The sequence below is a fragment of the Corvus kubaryi genome, unplaced genomic scaffold (assembly GCF_017639235.1).
Source record: "Corvus kubaryi isolate FWS band 111438036 unplaced genomic scaffold, C.kubaryi_AGA036_p1.0 37127, whole genome shotgun sequence".
NCBI classification, from domain to species: Eukaryota; Metazoa; Chordata; class Aves; order Passeriformes; family Corvidae; genus Corvus; species Corvus kubaryi.
Window position 1 is genome coordinate 364,670 of NW_024581032.1, and position 16,382 is coordinate 381,051.

Genomic DNA, 16,382 nt, shown 5'->3' on the forward strand with positions numbered 1-16,382 from the left:
AAGCCCAAAATGCCAGGGAAAGAAAAAATAAAACCACAACATCTGGCAATGTCGTGGGGAGAAAAAAATGGCACCAGCTCCTGTCTCAAGGGAAAAAAACAAACAAACAAAAGGTTCATGAAGCAGCTTGGGCAAACAGATAGGAAGCTGGTTAATCTCTGATGTTAGTCCCCTCTTCATAGCAGATGAAGCTGGTGGATTTGGTGGCCTTTCTCTTGCTGACATAGCTTTTCTGCGGTCTGGGGCCAAAATAGAGCGGCCCCTTGCCTTCCCAGTGGTCCCAGCTGATTCTTCTTCCGTCAATTTTTCTCTCTGATCTTGGACCAAAACCAAACTGTCCAATTCACTTGGAAAAAACAGCCACCGAATGATTGCTGCCGCAGCCTCTCCAAAACCAGGGAAAGGAAAACAAACCCAAAACCTTCTTGCCTAAAAAACCAAGCTAGCTAAGCAAAAAAAGAGAACACAGTCCTCAAGGCACCATGGACGCCTGGGGAGTGAGGCTTTGAAAAAGCCTGCGCAAGAGCCCCAAGGCTCCAACCCCCCTGTCCTGGACCCACCTTAAAGCTACAGCAACCATTCTTTGGGCATAGAGCTGATGATAAGGGAATAGACTAATCATCATAAAATGATCCTAAGACATCGGAGCTGGGGGGGGGCTCAGCCTGGAGGAAAGGAGGCTCGGTGGGACCTTCACTCTCTACAACTCCCTGAAAAGAGGGTGTAATGAAGTAGGGATGGGTCTCTTCTGCCATGTGTCAAGTGAAAGGATGAGACGAAACAACCGTAAGTTCCACCATGGGAGCTTTAGATTAGATATCAGAAAAAGAAAAAATTCACTGAGGGAGTGGTGGAATAAGTTGTCCAGGGAGGTGGTGGAGTCACCATCCCTGGAACTGATCAAGAGACATCTGGATGTGGCACTTGAAGGTTTGGTTTAGGGGTGATTATTATGGTGCTGTTGGTTATGATGTTTACAGTTGGACTAGATGATCTCTAAGGTCTCTTCCAATTTTTATCATTCTGTGATCCTACATTTTGCAGGGAAGTCTTTTGGACTCAGAGCTGGACTTCCAATTAAGGCTCAGATTTTTGACTCAGTGTCACAAGACAACATTAAGAACAATGGGAAAGAAGGAGGACAGAGAGAAGAATCATCAAGATACACCATGTCACTGCATACCAGATACAAGCATGAGGAAACATGCAGAAAGTGAAGGATTTAAGTAGTAATCATCTCTGAAAGATCTGGTCCTCCCCCATGATTTCTTCCTTCACAACCCTCCATTATCCAGCCAGTTCCTCAGCCATGCAGCCCTTCCCACTGCAGGGGGACTGTAACACCCCAGCGCTCACACAGCAACAGCACAGCTTTACTCCAGGTATCCGAGATGGCCTCCTCCCTCCACCATCTGATTCTTCCTAGTTTATGCTTTTTTTCCTCCATGACTGAACCACGTTTGCTTCCTCCAGCAAATGCCAAAGCAAATGGAGTATCCATCAAAGCAATAGATACAGAAGATTAGAGCATTTTATTTATCTCCCAGGTCAGATAGTAAAAATACACTTGGGTCAAACAATTCCCCCCTAAAGGCTCTCTTTTCCTGCTGTATTTCCAAATAATTTTTCTGTGGGTAGATGGAGAGATGAGCAGGGGAAAAAGAAGGGTTTGAAGAACATGGGGAGCTGTAATGGGGAGCGAAACAGTGCAAGAGGATTTCATGTTTTGGACAGTCCTTGCCAATGAACACCATGAGCACAGAGAACACCATGGAGCTTGTAGCATTTACTTGCTTTCAACTGTATTTGCAATTAAAACATAAACATCTTCCTGACTCCTGCCTGCAATACATTTCCCACTGCTTTGGCATGCAGAAACCTAAACAAAAGGAGCTAGTCAAAGTAACTCTTAAAAAAGGAAAGGGAATTTTCCTCAAGTGTGAAGTGAAATGACTAAACCCCATATATTTGACCTTTGAAATTCTTATGCTAACTCTTTTATATTATTGAATTTACTTGCTTATGTGTCACTCTTAAGCATTTTTCATAAACTTGTGCCACAGGCAGATATCCCAACTGCCTGTCTGCCTACCTTCTGCAAGACAGCAGTGGGACAGGAGTCTGTATGTTGTTATAACAGGTCAGGGCACTGTACAACTGCGATGAATTTAACAACACCTTGTGACAGTGTGATTTAATGGCAGCTCTCTGGGGAATTTAGATAGTAACTAATTTGATGCTGAGGTTAACTTGCAGACGTTTCTGAAGGGAAGACACTCAGTAACGTGTGTTGCTACTTTTGTACCATTAAAGTCATAGATAAAGATGTAAGAAGAGCTAGAAAGCAAAAGAAATTAAATATACACTTCCTCCACATTAAGTGCGGATTTTATAACAAATTATTAAACAAAGCAATTCTGCTGGGCCCTGTGACTCCTCTTCCCCATGGAAGTACAGGGTGTCACCTGGAAGCTGTTCAGCTGTCATGGGTTAGCAAGCATAGTCCCGGAAGTGATGTTCTTGCAAAGGGGTGCTTACAGCTTCCTCTGTGACCTGACAGAACCTATCAGCTGGCCAGTTTGAATATGGAGAATTCTTTAAGCCACCCAAAGTTGTGACCGCCTCTGTGATCCACACTTAAGAATAGGAAACTCCGAGGCAGAGCCTCTCTGTCTCATTTCCGGTGCTGGGACAGGTGGCTGTGCACGGGGCCAGCAGGCCCGGCCCAGGCCCTGCTTGGGCCAGACCGGGCTGGGCCACAGCCATCCTGGAGCCAATGGGCCCTTTTCCACCCGTGGAACCTCCCCCACAGCCCTGCTGTGGGCAGCCGGAGCAGCTCGGCTCCCCCCCACCCCCCCCTCCACTGGGATAAGCCACATTCCAGCTGCAAGGCCTAGGTGAGATTAACCCTTTTAGTGCTATGAAGAGCTGAAAACCTCAGGGAAGAGAAAGAGGAGATGCTTAAAGCTGAAATTCTGTTGTAAAGCTACGCTATATCAGAGTATCCCACTGTAATTTCATGAAGATATGGGGGGTGGAGCGTTCAACTCGTACTTGTGATCTCAGCACCTGCGCTGACATAGGCAGATGCTGACGCAGCCGTAACTTCATGAGATGAAGTTTGAACAGGGAGAGATGGAAGCGATGAGGACTTTTGCTCCAAATGGGAAAGGAGAAAACCTCAGTTCCTAGAGATGCTCCCAGAGATAGTCCTGAAGATGAAGATGAGGAAGACCCTTTGCTCCCAGGGAAGGAGAAGGGCCTCTGTTCTTAGAGATGAAATGCTCCCAGAATTGGGTGAAGAGAACTTTTGTTTCTGAACAGCTCAACCTTAGAATTGTACCCCAGAAAACTTCAGGAGTGGACCCTTGAAAGCAGTTGTGGGAAAAGCTGCAAGTCGGGGGAAGGGACTCACATGCGAGCAGAGAGACTCCTCTTCCTAAATGGACTGAACAAAGTTATTTGGAAATGGGCGGCTGTCTCGTTGTGATAATGCGTTCATAGCATGGGCAAGAGAGACTTCTCTTCCTAAATGGACGGAACAAGGTTATTATGGAAGTGGTAAACATCTCAAGGGTTGTCTTTTTACATTGTCAGTGGGAGAAGGGAGGAAGGTGGGGGCAGGAGAAGAGTTCTGAACGTGTGGTATGATTTTTTTTTTCCTCTTTTAGGTCTGTTATTAAACTTCTTTATATTCTTTCAGCTTTGGTGCCTGATTTGCGTTTCTCCAAATTCTTATATCACAGAAGGTAAACAGTAATGAGTATTTTGGACCAAACCACTACATCAGCATAACAGGTACATATACAATGCTGCTTCCACCACTACAAAAACTGACCAGCTTTAAATGCCTTTCAGGATTTCTTGGATTATAGTTCAAGAAAGCAATTAGGAAAAAAATAATTTTTTCCAGATACTACTGACAAAAAAACTCAAGTTCTTCATTGAGTCAAAAAGATACATCATTTCAGCTATTTTTTTTCAGCATACTCATCCTTAAGCTCAGTCTGGTACAGGGTTGCAAAATCAGAGAACATGATTATCATGCTTTATAGCACAAATTTGTTTTAGTTTTACTTCATAGATGCCTAATTATCAGCACAAAATAGACTCTGCTCTTTTGGATTATTTATTGTAGTAAAAAGCCTACTGTATTAACTACGCTAATGGAAAGTATAAACAAACCATAAAACTTTGCTTGGCAGAAGTTTCTCACAAACTGTAAACCAAACCATTATAAAATACACTAGTCGCCACAGTGCGGTATTTACAATGCTATCCCATCATTACATCAGCGTTTTATACCTTTTTTTTACCAAACAGAGAAAATTAATTTGGCCTAACCTGCTGACGGGAAAACAATGAGAAATGAAATCCTATTTTGGACACTGAAAATATATTTAAATGGTCTAGAAAGACTTGGATGAAATTAAGGCACCATCTGCTCCTGAGCTATGGGACTTAAAGGAAAAGCTTTCCATATAACTCTCAATATTGAGACTTACAGTGCTTCAGTGTCCTGGCCATGAAAGCAGGAAAATGACAGCAGACTGCTTTCCTTGTGGGAAGGAAAGCCTGGGAGGTCTGACATACATTGACAGGAAGATAAGGAGAGGTGGATATGAGACAGATGTAGACAGAGGAAACCTGGAAGTTTCCAGCTTGGCCATCACTCCTAAAGATATTCAACTTTGGACATCAAGGACACCAAAGCTTCCAGCAAGTTCCCACACACAGGCAAGACGGCCACCAGGCTGTGCTGAGTCGCAAGGGCAGCCAGAGCTTGCAGGTCACTCGATTGAGCTGTAGCTATGCAGGGAGAGGGCTGCAGTTATACTGAAAGTCAGCACCTACATCTGACTGTCCCTCAGGCAGACTTCAAGGTAAATTTTAATTAAAGGTGCAGATAACAACAAAGATCTCCTCTGCTGAGAAAGGCTTGTGACCTCTTTGTCAGAGTTACAGGCTATTTCAGGATGAGCACGACAAGACAATTTCAGAAGCACATGTGGATCCTCCCTCTTGGCCTCATAAATAAATGGGTATATATATCACCAGTCACCAAAATACACCCACCCACCTTTCAAGTACTGCCAACAAGCCACACCACAAGCAAGTCACATCCTTTTACATCCATACCCAGGTGGTGGTCAGATATTGGGTAGGAAAGACATCCAACTATGAGGCAACGCAGCCCAAGCTGCCTCCACATGCCCTCTAATAGTGTGGCTATAACATACTGCTGAGCTTTTCTCCATCCTGCAGGGAAGAAAACACCCTTGACAAAGCAAAAAAATAAAATACAGTGCCTCGGGGAAAACTGTTGGGGGTGAAAACACAACAGTCTGAAAAAGGGCATTTATTAACTGAATGGCTGCAACGTGCTTTCCTCTACACATTCAGAACCATAAATGCAAATATTTTAAAATTTATATCTGATAGCTTAAGATATAAAGTTACCTCAAAATAGGTCACCCACATTTGCTGGATTCTGCTCTGCCATAGTTTTGAGAAACAAAATAGAATCATCTGCTTTTCAGCTCATCACCTCCACCTCAAACATGTCACCTTCTCTTCGACTTGGGTAACCATGTAAGGTGAAAAATGTAGACTTGAGTAAGCACTTCAGAGGTGCTTTAATAGCAGAGAATATTGGCAATTTAGCATTAGCAAATCTTACATTTCCTTTCTCCCTCACAATCAGTTTAGGACTGAGGCATATATGTATCGATAGCCACACAGACATATGCTCAGATATGAATAAATATATATACACACAAAATTTGAATTACCACCTACTGCTGTGTAAGAATTTTTTTAAAAAATATATACAAAAAATATAGATATAGTTATATATATATAACTGAAGTTCAAGAGTATTTCTGGCTCCAATATACATAGTTTAAATGTAGTTGGGAAGCTAAAGAGGTAGCAAAAAATACGAGTGAGTCAGTCTAAAAGAACTACCAATTGCTTGGCTCTTCATCTGCAGGTGAAGTACAAGTGCCCCATAGAAGGATCTTTCATTTTCCTTTTGCAAGCATTTTTGTGAGAGGGGAGGGTAAAAAAATAAATCAGTACTTGCTTGGAATTTCAGAAATGGATTGAAATGCAATTACAGCTCCCATTCTTAGAGGATACAAAATTTATGAAGTTATTCTTGAACTCATCTCTTCAGATATTAAACTGCCTTATGAGGAAGAAAATGGGCTACAATAGTAAATGAAATGTTCAGTGACAAACACAAAAAACCCAGAAATGAAGTGAGTATCTGTAAGTAAAATTATTTTGGAATCTTTGATCTTATAAGACATGTGCTACATGTAAGTATATATACAATAAATATGTTACCTATAAAAGCCATGTAATAGATATAGAAGATAGATGGATAGATCTATCTTGCATGGATAGAGATATAGATATAGAATGAAAAAACCAAACATTTCGTTAGAATAAGGTCAGCACTCATTTCTTAGAATGAGAGAACATTTAAACATCCAATCAAAATCTAAATTAAATATACAGAAACGACACAGCAACAGTCCAAAGGCAGCTTCACAAATCCTACTGAAAGGGTTATAAATAGTAACACTAAGAGATGTTAGAACTACAAATCAGAAGTCAATCCAAAGGTATCAATAAGGAGTATGCAAAGTTCTTTGATGCAGGCTTTTGCATCAGTCTGACCATTCACTCCTGTTCATGACAAAAAACTGGAAATTACCATGGGGAAATATTTATTTTAAACTTATTCCATTATTCACAAAGGAATAATGTCTTCCTTGCAACACTTACCAATGCTTTGTCAGGAAAGATTTAGTTGCCCACCATGATACAGTTTCTAATTATTCTAGGTCTTAATGCCATCTCATTGCACCAAATTACAGCAATTCAGTCTCTATCCTTCATCTCTGCACTGTTCTTCAAATTGTTTCCATCTAGATTATTAACAAGTCCAAACATAACACAGTTCAGACCTGTTAGCTTTCTGCATTATTCACATAATTTGGTCCCCACTTATTTTCTGGGTACTCCTTGAAGCCACTTGCAGTCGGCCCCAAGTTTTAGATTTTGTGCATTCTTTGTACAAGAAAAGAAGTAAAAACACTGCATTAGCACAGTATGAAGTGATGAAAGCCTGGGAAGCACAAAGAGTTTGAACATTGATCTTAGTTTATGAAGAAAGCCATCTTTGCGAGTTGTTGGCATCCAGTTGCAAGGACATGACACAGTACTCTGCTGCTTTTAAAACTGCTGTCTGACAGGCTCAGGAGAGTGATATGAAAAAGCTTGAACAGCACCAGACCATTAGACCACTCAGTTACCACTGAGTGTAACAACACAGTTATGACCCGTATCCGGCTCAAAATTAGCCTACGTGCACAGGAGATGGGAAGGGTAAGGACAGGGATGGTATCTACCCATCCATCACTGCTTTGCAAAGGAAACCTCCATGTTCCTTCTCAACAGCAGCATATTAACAACTCTGTGAAAGGTTAGATATTAAAACACATTTTCGTTTAGATCATGTTTAGAAACTAATTGTCAGCAGAAAAATATTCTTATGGCAATAACAGCACATAGCTAATGGCTGTTACTATGAATGAAGGCATTTCAAAACCTCCATCAGTTATGTTGGCTGATATCTGCTGCAGTACACCAGACTGCACATGAACCATCTTAGGAGTACACTATTTATCATTTATTTGTCAAAATACATGAATTTAAGCATTTTTATTATAAATATGGCAATACTTCTCACTGAAGAAATTAAAGGCACTAAAAAGTGTACTAACTATTTTAATAAAAAACTTTTCTGTAAAAAGCTAAAAAAAAAAAAAGGAGTAGAACACTGATGCTTTCAGCCACTGTAACTGCAAGTTCATGTATAAGGTGCAAAGACTATGCCACGGTCTTTTAGACAGATTTTTGACATCTTAATAACAAGTTGAAGGGTACAAAGTCACTGTACCTTCCATCTGCATAGTCTGCATCTGCACCTCCCCACCAGACATCTGAATCATCATCTTCAGCATCAGCTGAATCAAGATTGTCGCTTTCCTCTGCTAATGGGCAGCAGACAAACTCCACACCACGAAACTTGTCGATTCCACAGGGCAGCAGCATGCCATAGTCGTGCAGATTCATGCTCTTCTCACTACAGGACTGCAGAAAAGAGGAAAAAAAAAGCAGCAACAATATTGGCATGGAGGAAGACTAAAAAATTTCACAGACCTTGAGAAAATATGAAGGGGTTACATACTACCTTAGGAAGTCAAAGCTGGCCAACTGCATGATCTCTGAAACTTGAAACACGATTTAGAAAGGTCACACTTGCATTCACTACTTGACTGTAAGCAGCTCCCTACCTATGTCCACTGTAAGCAACAAGCTCTCCTATCAGTCTTTCCCAGAACAAAAGACTTGTCTCCTCCTATACACATGGTAACTCCGTATCTTCCTGTCTAAAATCCTCACAGGCTCTGCCTCATAAACAGAAAACTTGATGACAGAATAATTATTTGATGTATTAATCCCAATCCTGATGCATTAATGCTACTGAAGACTTCACCACAAGGTAGATCAACATTTGAAATACCTCTTACACTGGAAACACACTGTGTCTTGTCTTATAAATCTGCCAATACAGTACCTCCTATCCTTGTTTGGAAAACAATCAGTCATGCATAATTATACCTTAAAGATATAGTGATGCTTGACAGCTGAAAAAATGAAAATACTTTAGTGGTGCACAGTGATGATGTTCTTCTTGGCTATTGCCATTTCAAGTTTGCAAGTAGTCAAAATGAACTAGAATTTCCCTGTGTGAAGGTTGGTGCCTTAAATGTTTCATTTAAGTATAATTCAAGCAAGAACTGCAAATTCGAAAAGCTGCTGATCACATTTCAAATTACATCTCCAGAAGGTGGAATAATGTACAAACTAAGAGGTCCCAAAAAAACCATTAGTCAGAAATCTTGGCAACTCATCTCAGTTTTTATGCCTAAAACCTCTCCACATAAGGAAAAAAAGTCCAAAACACATTAGCAATTAAGTTTATTTCTATTTTCAGTAAAGCACTGTTATATTATAAAATCTTTGTGCCTGACTGCAAAATGCCTTTGGCTAGTTCTAGTTTGATCAGCTTTCCTACCGTTTTCTGCTGGATTTCACATAGTGCACTCCCTGAGGCCTGTTTGATCTCTGTGGGCACCTGGCATACCAATATCCGCGATAAATAATGGATAATATTTACCAGGATAATGATTCAAGGCAAATCCTAAGCATTTAGTTCCAGTGCTAACACAGGAAACTGGAGGAAGCGGAAAACACAGTGAGTTTGTGAGTGAATGTGAGGAAAACATGAAAGAGGGTCGATATTCAAAGGACAGTGGTAAGTACTCAGTCATAGACTCTAATATGCTCTGACTCCTCTTTCCTACCTTATTAAAAAACCCAAAATGCCATTCACTCAAACATTTGAAAGTATTGTTTTTTGTGTTCCACGTTGCTGGTATATTTAAAGTCATCCTCAGAAGAGTAACATAGCTTGAAAGAAGGAAGGCGGCAATTTTAAGACAGATAAATGTACCTCTTTAGCAACAGTGTGCCAGTGCAGGTGAGTTTCACACACATCCATCCTTTCTTGGTGAAGGAACTTGCACTTGTCTGGCACCAGAAGAGCATCACTCACAAACTCGCCCACTGGAAGGGAAAAGAAAAAAACACCCAAGAAATATTAATTTTGCTTCCAATACCTCATTCTGTTAAACCTCTAGCTACTACTAGCAGCTTTTGTGAATGAGTGGCAGGTTTGCAGAGAATGGAATAGTTTCTAGATGGTGCTTCAATTATGACCTTCTTCCAACTTGCCATTGGAAAGGAGCTCCTGTCTTTGATCTTAGATGCATTTGTTTATGAAAATTTCAGCATAATAAAACATGCAGGACCCATTGCAGACATGTGTGGTGCAACAAGTCAGGAGTTGGCAGATCTAGTTCCAGGAAGGGGACTATGGGGGCAGGGAGGGACAACTACATTTTTCATTTTCATAGTAGTAGGGAGAGGTAGTAGAAGTGTTCTGAAGTACTTTTCTGTACTATATAAAACAAACTATACCAACACCTTGTTTCAAAGCATTTGAGAGTATTTCCACTGATACAGCGCTAACAGCAACACAGTCAACTTAGTTATTTTTGTTGATGCAGCCTCTTCATTGCATCCTTATGTCAGCAGCCCGATGAACTCAGGTTAGCCCAGAAGGTTAATAAGCAAGTAGACCTCATCAGCCAGGGAACAAGATGATTAATGATCACCAGAATATCTGGTCAGATCAAAGTGGGTGAAGAGCCTTTTTCTCCCAAGGACATAAATGACCCAAGAGATTGTTCCATCTTCAACAGAAAAACAAAAATTTACATGCTTATGAAATAAAGAGTGCTCACAGCACCAGTACTGACAAGTAAGAAGAAACTCAGCTGCTAAGTAACATGATTTATTAGACTAAAATCACTTTAATTCTGTACAATTCTGGCATTGCAACTAAATAACCTCAAACCCTCTCAAAGATATTTTTTAAAGGAAAAATTACAGAGTACTTTAGAGAAGTGTATATACTGAACAGACACTGGATTGTGAAAGCACATGACTCAGCTGGCATAAATCAGTTCTCTGAAGCCCACTTGTCTGTAGCCTTCAAAATACTACAGTCTGTGTTAAATGAAAGAATCAAGGTGGTCCAATGGCTACTAGGATGTAGTAACAGGTTAATTGATCAAAATGAGATGACTACAAGTTTATTGTTGAGTAGAGAGTCATCTCAGGGAGCTGATGAAGTGGCCCTTAAGGCCTACAATTAAAAAGTCAGTTTTAAAATTAACCAACACCAAATGCATGGAAAAAGGCAGAATTCAACAAATATATCTTTGCTAATCACCAAGATGTGTATTTCGCACTAAATTCCTTGCTGTATTTCAGTGTCTTTGATCTGAAGCCCTTAAAATCAATTAGTCAACTAGGAACTAGTAACTAGTTTCCTTAACTCAGTTAGGAAAAAAAAAATTGATATTTTTATCCTTCCCTAGCACCCTCTAATGTCTGCAAATTAACAGAAATGTTTTCTAGGGGTGTCCAAAATTCTCTTGCAAAAATAGTAAGTAAGTACGCTTTCTGGTAACCTAAAATACAAAATTTGCACTTTCATTTAATGAAGTCTCAGTTCCCAGTAGTGTGACACAGAAATCCTGAAGTGAAATTCGCATAAATTTGCAAATCCCCCTTTTTGGGGACCAGCCTGACACATACCTGAACTTTCTCAGGCCGTAAGAAATTGGCAATGGTTAATGCTTTAATTTAGTCAAGTGCCTGAGCACTGAGCAAGCACACAGGAACTTTGCTGAAGACTCAAGAGTATGATCACTTCATGCAGAACTGAAGTGTCCTGCACCTGGGGAGGAATAACCCTGGGCACCATCACAGGCTTGGGAGCATCACCTTCATCACCTGCTGAAGAGTAGCTCTGCAGAGAAGGACTTGGGGGTCCTGGTGGAAAACAAGCTGTCCCTGAGCCAGCAGTGTCCTTGTGGCCAAGGAGGCCAATGGGATCCTGGGGTGCATTGGGAAGAGCATTGCCAGCAAGTGGAAGGAGGTGATCCTGCCCCTCTATTCAGCCCCAGTGAGGCACATCTGGAGTGCTGTGTCCAGCTTTGGGCTCCACAGGACGAGACAGACATGGAGCTCCTGAAGTGGGTCCAGTGGAGGTTACAGAGATGATGAAGGGACTGGAGCCTCTTCCTTATGAGGAAAAGCTGAGGGTGCTGGGGTTGCTCAGCCTTGAGAAGAGATAACTGAGAAGGGACTTCATCAGTATCTGTGAATGGCTGCAGGAAGGAGTCAGAGCATGAACCAGGCTCTGCTCGGTGGTACCCAGAAATGGCACGAGAGGCAATGGGAAGAAAGGGATGCACAGGAAGTTCCACCCGAACATGAGGAAGAGCTTCTTTCCTGGGCAGTGACTGAGCACTGGAACAGCTCACCGGAAAGGGTGTGACATCTCCCTCACTAGAGATATTCCAGAACCACCTGGATGCAATCCTGTGCCATGTGCTCTGGGACGACCCTGCTTGGGCAGGGAGTTTGAACCAGATGGCCCACTGTGGTCCATTCTAATCTGACCCACTCTATGGTTCTGTGAAAAGTAACACAATCGGATGTACCACTGAGCTACAGCCACCAAATGGAAGATGAAAAACTATATGTCCAAAGTTTTGGGTAATGCAGCTTGGGCTGCAGTGTCATTAAAAGTATGCATGAGTATGTAATTAATTTAAAATAAAGCATATCAATTTTTGAGCATCTAATTATATCAACCAACTCATAACAATACACTACAGAAATAGTAGATGTTCAGATGTCAGTGAAGATACAGTGTTAGATTTGGCCAGCACACAGAAAATGTGCACTGCTTTATAGAATCATATTGCTTGAAAATAAGGCAACAGCAGCATCACAGTAACTCAAATTCTCATTTCACTTTCCTCCAAGGAATTTTTTCCTGAAACTGGTGGGGGAGGGACGGCTGTAACCTGCCTTCTATCAGAGACGTTCATTTCAGACGTTCCTCTGAATTTGTCTCAAACTGGGACAAATAATTATTGAGTTTTTTTCTGCTGTTGGTTTGTTTAGGAATTTTTTTTCAAGTGAAAAAGGAAAAAAAACTATTTATTTTAACAAGCAGAGTGCACGCAGGCACAGGAAAAAAAGGTATAATGCTAAATAATAAAACCTCTCACTGTGGAGAGAATCTGGGTAGACTTCAGAGTCCTTTGTGGGTGTGGCTTTCTCCTCTCTGGAGCTGGAGCTCAGCATGGGCCACTCTGGGCCTCGGTGGAAAGGCCTCCCAGTGAAGTTCTGATGTTCTGGTGTTCTGAATAGTTCCAGAAGAGAAAAAGAAGAAGCCAAAGTCCCAGGAAAAACTTGCTTTAGCTAACAAACAAAAAGCTCGCTAGAAAGCAAAAGGAATGTAATTCTCCTTCCTGCTGCAGAAGCGGAGCAGCCGGGCAGGAGAAGCCGGCAAGCTATCTGTGTTTTTGAACACAGCGTCAAAGGAATTCCACTGGCTTCCTCCCCCCCCCTTAAAGGTCTGCCTTAAAGCTACAGAAAAGGCACAGGATTCATGTCTGGGCATAGAGTAGGTGATAGGGGATACACATCATAAAGCCACCCCAAGACATTCCACCCCTTATCCCATAGCATTGGCTCAATGTCCACACTAAGATATTCTAACTCTACACACACACATTAATACACACATATATATATACAGCTGTAGATACAAAAATGCTGCTAGCAAGGATTTTCTTGTTATTTTCTAAGTCCGTGAGAGACTTTTCTCTCTCACAGAAGAGGTAGCAAGGAATGTAAACAACCAAGCCACCTGCAACCTTGAAAAATCTTGTTTATGGTATAGTAGAAAAATATTTTGACAATGGATGTTTTAGGATTCTAGACAATCACCCCCAAGGGGTGGCTGATCCTTTGTCCAATTAGACTATGAAGAAAAAAGTCTATAAAAGAGTTTGTAAAATAATTAAATCAATCAATCTTGCTGCACAATTCCTGCCTGCTGGATCTTCTCTCCTCCTCCTCCTCCCTATGGCTGCGGGACACAGTGATACACCCAAGGGTCCAGGCCCGCGGTAATATATAGCTATGTACAAACAGTGACAGTGACACTCAACAAGCAGTGGTATATAGGCATTCCACATTACAGATGGCTTTTACCCAAATCTCCCTGCGGTACACAATGTGTTGTTCCATCTTTCTGCATTACCCACCATGTGCAATCTGGTCCCTGTGCAAAAACAACCCCAAAGATGGGTTTGTCTGTACTCAAGGCAGAATTAACCCAAACAGCCTTTCCTAACAGACCTCTGACATGCACTACTAGGACCCTATCTCTGTCTACTGTATGCAGGGATTCAGATTGGGCTGGACCAGCTCTATTGGTGGAACCGCAGGTGTTAACTAACCAGGCGACCTTTGCTAGATACTGTTCCCAATTTTTGAAAGTTCCCCCACCCAGTGCCTTCAAGGTGGTTTTCAACAACCCAGTGCACCATTCCACTTTGCCTGCAGCTGGTGCATGGTAAGGGATGTGGTACACCCACTCTATGCCATGTTCACTAGCCCAGGTGTTTATAAGGCTGTTCTTGAAATGAGTCCTATTATCAGACTCAATTCTTTCAGGGGTACCATGCCTCCAAAGGACTTGCTTTTCAAGACCCAAGATGGTGTTACAGGCTGTAGTGTGAGGCACAGGGGAGGTCTCCAGCCATCCAGTGGTGGCTTCTACCATTGTGAGCCCATAGCGCTTGCCTTGGCGGGTTTGAGGCAGTGTGATGTAATCAACCTGCCAGGCCTCCCCATACTTGTACTTGGACCATTGCCCACCATACCATAGGGGTTTCACCCGCTTGGCCTGCTTGATCGCAGCGCATGTCTCACAATCATGGATAACCTGGGAGATACTGTCCATGGTTAGATCCACCCCTCGGTCTCGTGCCCACTTATAGGTGGCATCTCTGCCCTGATGGCCTGAGGCATCATGGGCCCATTGAGCTAAGAACAACTCTCCCTTGTGTTTCCAATCTAAGTCTATCTGTGACACCTCTATCTTTGCAGCCTGATCTACCTGTTTATTGTTTTGGTGTTCCTCATTAGCCCTTCTCTTGGGGATATGGGCATCTACATGGCGGACATTCACAGGTAGTTTTTCTACAGTTTCTACAGGCAGCGAAAGGCCTCTCCCTAAAACCCATCCTTCAGCCAACATGAAGGCAAGGTGGTGCTGATAAAATGTGTCTGTGCCCCAGCAGCCTGAAACATCTATATTTTTCTGATGAGAAGAGGCTTAACTCCTGCCCATAACACTGCTTCCAAAAACAGCTCTGTAGCAAAACTGTCCCTACTCCCTCATTTTATCTGTAGCCTGTAACATGAATTTCAGTTAGAGACCCACAGCATTGCAGACAGACAGCAATGCAGACCTGAATTTGAAGGGTAGGAGCAGAAGTGCCAGCATGACCTGAGCATCCACCTCTGGTGCATGAAGTGGGAATAGCTGCAATTCTGCTGTCTTCCAGAGGCTTGGCCAAAACCAATGCTGATCTAAATATTTACCCTTCATCCTTGAAGTACCAAGAAAATATTTTCCATAACTATGGGGGGGGGTACCCCCACGCGTGGGTAGTTCTGCTCCTTAGCAGGCATAGCAAAAAATACACTCTGATACAATAACTCTCAAGTAAAACACCTTCACTGTTCTAGGCTACAAAAGACAATTATTTGGGATGAGCAAAGCCCTCCTATTAGATTAAGAACTGACTGATAATTCTAGTTGTACTATACTTTAGCATCTTGACGCTCTTACAATGGTGTTAAGTAATCACGGCAATTAAGGTACTTTCCACAAACACTGCAATGGCACACAACATGCAACATGCTTGGGACATGAGATCGAGGTGAAGGGAAACCCCTCTGAAATGGACTCATTGACATCTAAATATCCACACATGCACCACAAGGAGCTCCAGCCTTGATACATCACATGATCTATTTTGGCAAGCCCAAATAATACCTCACTCAGAACTCTGGAGTCAAAGGGCTAAAATCCTTTAGGTACAATTCATCAAAGTACATTTGCCTGGACTAAAGCAATTAACTATATACAAAGAAATATACATATAATTAATTCATGGTCCTTATTATGTCTTCATTTTCATAGGACACCATACATTAAAAAAGGTTATTTCTCAAACCTTCTTCCTTCTTCCTCTGTAGCTTTTCCATCACAGACGTAAATGCAATTTCTACTCACTTTGCTATTGTTTTGCCTGACTGAATTTTCTGATACAATTGTCTTACTTCCCAGATAGAACACAAGATCAGATTTGATGCATTAACAGATACATCTGTTTACATGAAAGAAGATTCAAACGCACATCATCACACACTTGCATCTTTATAAACAAAACAAATAAACATTCTTTGAAAGTCCACAGCACGTCAACAGTTTATTGCAGCTTTAAGTTCATTTACTTCTCTCCTGCTTTTTACTTGTCTCCCCAGTCTTCACAGAAACATTTTGCTGTGAGTTCAGTAAGATGCCTTTTCTGTCCCTCTCTTGCTCAGTAATGCAACATGAAAGAGCTGTGCTAAAACCCACTACCCTAGCACCATGCCACAGGGATTCCTGTTCCTGTCCCACCTTCCTAAAAGGCCTACAAAGTCAAAAAACACCCATCCCAGAAGTTATCAGTGTGACCAACAGTAAAGATCACCTCAAAATAGGCTCCCTGAGGGATTTTCCCTTCAGTTTTCTT

The 16,382-nt window shown here is 41.8% G+C and overlaps 1 protein-coding gene across 4 annotated transcripts in view; it reads right to left on the minus strand.

Moving 5' to 3' along the window:
* LOC121661230 (amyloid beta precursor protein) overlaps positions 1–16,382 on the minus strand; it is a 202,329-nt gene that overhangs the window by 97,413 nt on the left and 88,534 nt on the right. For all 4 annotated transcript variants that reach the window (XM_042021192.1, XM_042021191.1, XM_042021190.1 and 1 more), the window contains 2 exons: positions 9,593–9,705; positions 7,973–8,166 (listed from right to left, as the gene is read on the minus strand). In XM_042021192.1, the coding sequence (XP_041877126.1) occupies positions 7,973–8,166; positions 9,593–9,705 (307 nt within the window). The remainder of the gene's footprint in view (positions 1–7,972; positions 8,167–9,592; positions 9,706–16,382) is intronic.